This window comes from Garra rufa, chromosome 4 (genome assembly GCF_049309525.1).
Source record: "Garra rufa chromosome 4, GarRuf1.0, whole genome shotgun sequence".
Taxonomy (NCBI): Eukaryota; Metazoa; Chordata; class Actinopteri; order Cypriniformes; family Cyprinidae; genus Garra; species Garra rufa.
In genome coordinates, this window is record NC_133364.1 from 25,530,197 (window position 1) to 25,536,729 (window position 6,533).

Consider the following 6,533-nt stretch of genomic DNA (forward strand, 5'->3'; position numbering starts at 1 on the left):
ACCTTTTCTCTCTCTCTCTATGCCTCTCCCCCTTGGGTCTGGACCCAGCTGGCCTATAACACGTATTGATTGACCACGTAGGAGGAGAGCAAGGAGACAAGAGAGAAAGAGAGAAAGGCTGGCCGGGCAGGCTGCAGTGCATAGAGACAAAAATAGTACACCAGGAGTTCAAACCTAACGGGTGGAGAGAGAGAGAGAGAGAGAGAGAGAGAGAGAGAGAGAGAGAGAGAGAGAAAGGCGTGGGGGCAGGGAAGGTAGATAGATAAGGGGTAAGAAGAAGGAGAACACGTTAATGATGGCAGATATGGGGCAGGAAAAATGACTGCATGTATTAAGGGTGGTCTTAAAAAATCGAGGAAGCTGAAAAGGAGGGAACTTGTGGGGACCATTCGTAAAGTTAAAATGACAAATGCTCTCCTTCTCCATTGCTGATCTCTGTGGTATTTTTGTAGGGTGGATTTTTAGAATGAGGAGGTGTGTCAAATTGAGCAACTAAGCCCAGAATAAGGTCCAGAACTGCTAACTGGTATCGCTTAGAGCACATTTAAAACGCAAAGCTGTTGAAGTCAACATAGGCGTATTTGAACTTTAAAAACGTACCTATACATATAGGATAGTTCTCCCAAAAATGAAAATTCTTTCATTAATAACTCACGTCGAAATAACCCTCATGTCGTTCCAAACCCATAAGACCTGCATTCATGGACTATTTATTGATGGCTTTACCACCTTTCTGGATCTTGAATGTGGTAGTACCGTTACTGTCTATGCACGGTCAGCTAGCGCTCGGATTTCATCAATAATATCTTAATTTGTGTTCCAAAGATGAACAGATGAAAGGTCTTATGGGAGTAATTAGTTATGGGAGTAAAGTAGTTTTCATTTTTGGGTGAACTAACCGTTTAAAAATGAATATGTTTACATATGTAACTAATATGTATCCAGTTTCATAGTAAACTTGCTTGGTAGCTCACCTTGTAAAGGTGGTACACTAGCAATGTGAAGCATTTGGGTCCCGTGAAACACAAGTCATGATAAAAGGGTCCAAGACCTGTAAGCAAGCTAAAACAGCAAAGTTGCTTCAGAAAAAGTTTTTTTTTTTTTTAAACAATGTCTGGGATACAATATTTTTAAAAGGCATTAACCTTTTAGTGCCACTCACCGCACAAACTGCTGCGATACATACAACAACGAACATAAATTATAAAACGTTCCCAGACTAGTTTATCTGTTTTGCGCTATTACTGGACATTTTAAAAGTGTCACAAAACTTGCAAGAAGTGACATAATAAACAAGTCTGGGTTGGTAGAAGTGATGCTTTCTAAATTCTAATTGGAACATTGAGCAACATTCAGAATATCCAGTATATGTACACTAAATATCAGTTAAATTTATGCAGAAACTTGCACTATTCTTGACTAAGTGAACAACTAAAGTCCTACGTGTATATAACATGCAAACATATATCACGGTATAGCAAAATCTCTACATTTTGATCTCTTTTTATTGTTGCACAGTATATACATCATCCCTTGCATATAGCTTTGTAGACGGACAGACGGGCTGTCAGCGGTCTGTCAGAAGAGTCTGTTTGGGCTCATGAATATTTGATTAACTCATGGATTATGTAAAGCAGTGAGCGTGCTCATTTGGGTGAAAGCACACACATACATACACATACTCTCAATTACGCTATGTTGCATACTATGGAATACTTTGCCTCGGGTCACATACTGTTCGTATAAATGCGCATATATATAAACAGATGATGTAATGAATTTATCATTACACATCAGAAGAACTAAACCACATGCACAGTGTTCTAAGTATAAGCCCAACATCAAAGAAAAGATTAGAAGGCTAATTCGCTGTCTAGTGCTAGTGAAATGGCAGACCTATATATATATATATATATATATATATATATATATATATATATATATATTTGTATGTCGATTATTCATTCATTTTACCATAGTGAATAAGCAGAAGGTAATTACTGCTTTATGACTAATATAAAAGTTCTGTGCGATTGCCACTTAGGAATCGAAATGTGACAATAACATACAAATGTCAAAGATAGTGGAAAGGTGGCTTAAGGCCTTTGAGTTATTTTCAATGAACTGTTGATTCAGTTCAGAAAATAGGTCTGAATGATTTCTTTGTGAATTTAACTGATTTAACTCAGGGACTCAACAATTCAGTTGCAATGGAGAGGGAAATGACTTAAATTTGGTCTGTTCTTCAAATAAACCTATTCTATGGTGCCTTCTGTATTGAAGCTTGGAAGCCTTAGTCCTCGTTCACTTCACGTCTTTGAATTGGTACAGTATTATGGCCAATTTCTTGAGTAAACTGTCCATTTGATCTGTCAACATGTTTCTAACTACCTAATAACAGGTGCGGTTAATGACACATTTAACGGTAACTCTATCACCCCCTTGAGTGCTGTGGTTTACTAGTGCATATGTGTAAGCTTGTCAGAGTAATCTGGGATGACTAGCCTGTCTAATCTACTACATCAACTCGACCCCTGTTGTTTACATCATCACCATGCCAACCAGCAGTAATGCTCTTATGACATCACAGAACATCAAGAGCATATCGTATCACATTCCAGTCGCTCTACGCTCCCCAAATATTAATTTCACAAGCTACTTATACTGATGTAGAACTAAATCTGCCTCCAAAATCATAAAACTGCCTAGCTTTCGAGGTAAGGCCCGTTTTTGCCTCCCGCTATCCCAGAATGCCAACCTCAGAGTGATTTTTACCAAGTGCAATGAACCTTACTGGTTTAATTGAACAGGTCTTGGGTAGCGAAATTGGAGTTTAAATAAATTTGCCATTTCTCTCCAAGTCCTACATTCATTAAGGAGCCTTTTTCCCCTTTCCTTTCTCTATCCATCTCACCCCCTTCCTTTGTTTCAACATCCCTCCCCCGTTCCCCTCATTAAAGCGGGACCCTGAGAGTGCTGGTCACTGCTTCTCATTTATTTTCATTTGAAACTCGCGTAGCTTCACTGAGCCACAGCTCGGCGGTGGGCACCTAGGGACAGGTCATTCTCCTATAACACAAAACCACACATTTCTACAACACATTCGCACACATATCCCAGAATGCACAGTGACAGCAGCCCGTCGCCACAGCCACACACAGACATAACCGCCATCGCCTTGTTTTACCGCAATGAATGGCTTTCCAAGCCACTAATTGCAGAGTACAAACTCTAGTGTTTATAGCGGAAAGTCGGCAATGCTGTACGAGCGGTTTTAGGAGGAAAGTGTAAGCTTTTATGATGGCCTGTGAAGCGCAAACTGACCTGGTGTCATCCGTGATTGCTTAACCCTTCAACTTCCTGTGAGAAACACATTCAGCCTTTGCTAAAGCATTTAAATAGCTGAAGTCTTCAAAAGAACACTCATACAGGCAGCGCTTGACAATCTCATGAGTTGCCTACTTCCACAACATTCAAATGAATGTCTATAAGGACTAAAAACGATGTAGGTGCCACAAAAGACATGAGAGATGTTCGATATCAGTAATATTACACCTAATGATCAATCTTAAATAAAGTCATTGCATTTCTAGCCATCATTACAGTACGTTCAGCATCAGATGGATTGAAGTTAGGCACAGCAGCATAAATCGATGTGAGTCCTCAGCGAACGACGCATTACAACTGCCAGGGGCACGTGCAATAGATTATTTACAATCCCGGCATGTACGATTTTCCCGTGTATGTGGCCCATCGTGTAGCGCCATAAATCATTTTTTCATCAAATAACGATAAGCGTTCTCAAGACCATAGATTCAGGCTTGGGTACGTTTGTTAACATATGGACATATTTCTCTAATGAGCTTGCCTATGCACACGTGTGTGTGTGATGGTTATGAACCTGTACGGCACAATACCATTTGACATTTCTTTATTGGAGGAGCTAGAGTTATGGCCAAGGTGTGTGTGTGTGTGTGTGTGTGTGTGTGTGTGTGTGTGTGTGTATGTGTGTTACACCAGAAGACCTGACTGTAGTCATTGGAGAGATTCATGTTCCTCGGGGGCTATTTTAAAAGCCATTGAGCACAAGCACAATGAATGAGTAAAAGGCCATAAATCTACTCTTTAAACCAACATGGCTGCCTCTCTGGCCCAACTAATGCCCTCACACCCCATTTCACTCTGCACATTAAACGCCTGCGTTATTAACCGGCCATAACCCTGGGAGAAAAACCAACCCGACACGGCCTGATTAGCACCCTTCTCCACTTTTAAAAAATGGTCAGAGAGACAGAGACCGAGAGGAGAGGTAGAAAACAAGCCACGAAGTGAGTGACAGCCCCATTGTCGGAGCATCCCATTGTTGAGAATGCTTTCAGCGCTACACCGAATGCCCCCTCCACTCGTCTAAATCCAATCGTCAGAGAGGCGTGCAAACAAAAGCAGACATCTTTCTAGCGGCGGGACGGGGCTTAACCCCTCCTGCTTGTCCCTCTCTTTGTTTAATGCGATTATTACATCCAAACAAACTCTGAATTTAGGTCCTCGCAAGTGTGTTAGCACACTTGAATGTATGCAAATACACTCGCACACTTTACATGGTGCATTAATACAGATTAAGACCGCTTCTGCGGAAACCCGACTGCAATAAGTGAGCACACAAGCACAATTTTATTATCAAGGATGCAATGTCTCTTTCTGTCACTCTGTTTCCCTTGCGCACACACGCGCATTATCCTGCGTGCATGCACGCGCATCTTCAAACACTTCTCTATAGCTGTATCAACTCTTCAGTCTTTAAAGAGGCTTCGAACGAACCGTGGGGAAGAGAAACAAGAGAGGGGAACATAGCAAGCTGCGCATTTTTACGTCTGGCAAGACAAGTGCAGGCGGTACAGCGCAGGCAGGGTCCCGCAATTTGACAAAAACACAACTGCATGCACGCACCGGCCTACAAACGGCATGTCAACGAACCGCGCCAACAAAACCGCAGGGCTGCCGTCAACCAAACATTCCTGAAACGGCTCGCCGCATGCCTGCAGCTATGAACGGCGAACCTTTTGGATCTGTGTGTATGTGTGTGCATGCATGTCTTTGTGTGCTGTCCAGGGACAGCTTTACCTCAGCAGCAGTTCTTCTGTGCTCCTCATGGAGACAGCGCTGTTCGCGGTGGATGGGTATCGCATGCTGTCCACACACACACTCGGCACAAAGCCCAGCTCAGAGGAGTGCTCCAACATCGCCGTTACTCCGAACGCAAGCACGCACTACACACGCACACGATCCTTGTGCTTTCAGTTGTGGCGGGTGTACGCTGGCCCTTTCTCTAGCGTCTGAATCCTCTCTCTCTCTGTCTCTCTCGCAGTAACACTCCCACCCATCCACCCTCGCCGGCTCCCTCCTCCTTCCCCTTGTCCCTCCCTCCTCCCGTCTGATTCACTGGGCTGTGATAACCCTTTCTGACAGCTCATGTTGTTTTTGGGCCAGAGCTAGTGCTGTTAGCCTGGTGCTGGCTAGCATTGAGAAGCCTGCTGTTGTCCAGGATGCCCAACACCCCTTAGGACAGCTCGTATCTCATATCTGTACAAGAAAAACAACTACAGAAGCGCCGTCTGAACGCCTTCAAGAAGTGGGCAAGACTCCACACTGGTCTGTCTCTTTCAAGTACATCCATCTTTGTCCTAATATTAAATGGGACTACTTTGGATAATTTATCAATGCTGAAGAACCGAAAGAGCAGTGAAACAACTGAGTGGACATACTGGGTGGTCCACTTAAAGAATAACTTTGCTTGTATTGTTTGTATTGCTACATAAATGTTATCTGCGCCCAGATATCCCCATATAGTTGTTTGCAAAAGTCTTGCAGATGACGGAAATGAGGCGTGGGTGACGTAGCCAAGTAGTACACATTGTCTATTTACTACCAACAAGCTGTCCTTTACCATGGAAATGAAATAATGGTACAAGTTTGAAAAGGTTATACAGTAAACTGGACTTGTCTTCTCTTGGTCTTAGCGGTTTATTCCGTTTATTGTGCCAAGTTTTGAAACAGTTCACTGATTCCGGGTTAGGTTTTGCATCAGTGCTACTTATGAACTGTGTTTTTTTTTCCTTTCTGAGACAACACCAGAGGCTTTTTGAGGACCATTGTTTTGATAAATTAGTTCTGCGGTGGGAAAGCAGAAAATCACCAGGGACATGGATTAGTTTAAACGAGGTTTCTGAGTGCGAGTGTTGTATGTGCAATTCTAAGAAGCCCATTTTTCCTCCCAATGGGCACATTTTGTTAAAGAGTCACACTCATCTGAAAATAACCTCTTGTCATTGCTCTTTCTTTTCACCATCTGTTCCTACCCCTCCATCTCTCTCTCATTCTCTCTATTCTAGAAAAAACATATTTACCTCCTCTCTCTTTAAATGTCTCCTCCTTTCACAAGTTTCTCACTCCCTCTCTCTTTTCCAAATGTCTTCCAGATCTGCCTGTTTAAAAATGCATTGTGTTTATTACGGCTCATGAAAGTTTCATCGCGA

General features: G+C 42.5%; 1 protein-coding gene across 1 annotated transcript in view; it reads right to left on the reverse strand.

The window, feature by feature from the left end:
- Nucleotides 1-5,333, reverse strand: part of celf2 (cugbp, Elav-like family member 2) — a 107,560-nt gene extending 102,227 nt beyond the window's left edge. The window contains exon 1 of the mRNA XM_073838906.1: nt 5,122-5,333. Coding sequence (XP_073695007.1) covers nt 5,122-5,240 — 119 coding nt within the window. The 5' untranslated portion in view covers nt 5,241-5,333. The remainder of the gene's footprint in view (nt 1-5,121) is intronic.
- Between the last annotated feature and the right edge of the window lie 1,200 nt (nt 5,334-6,533).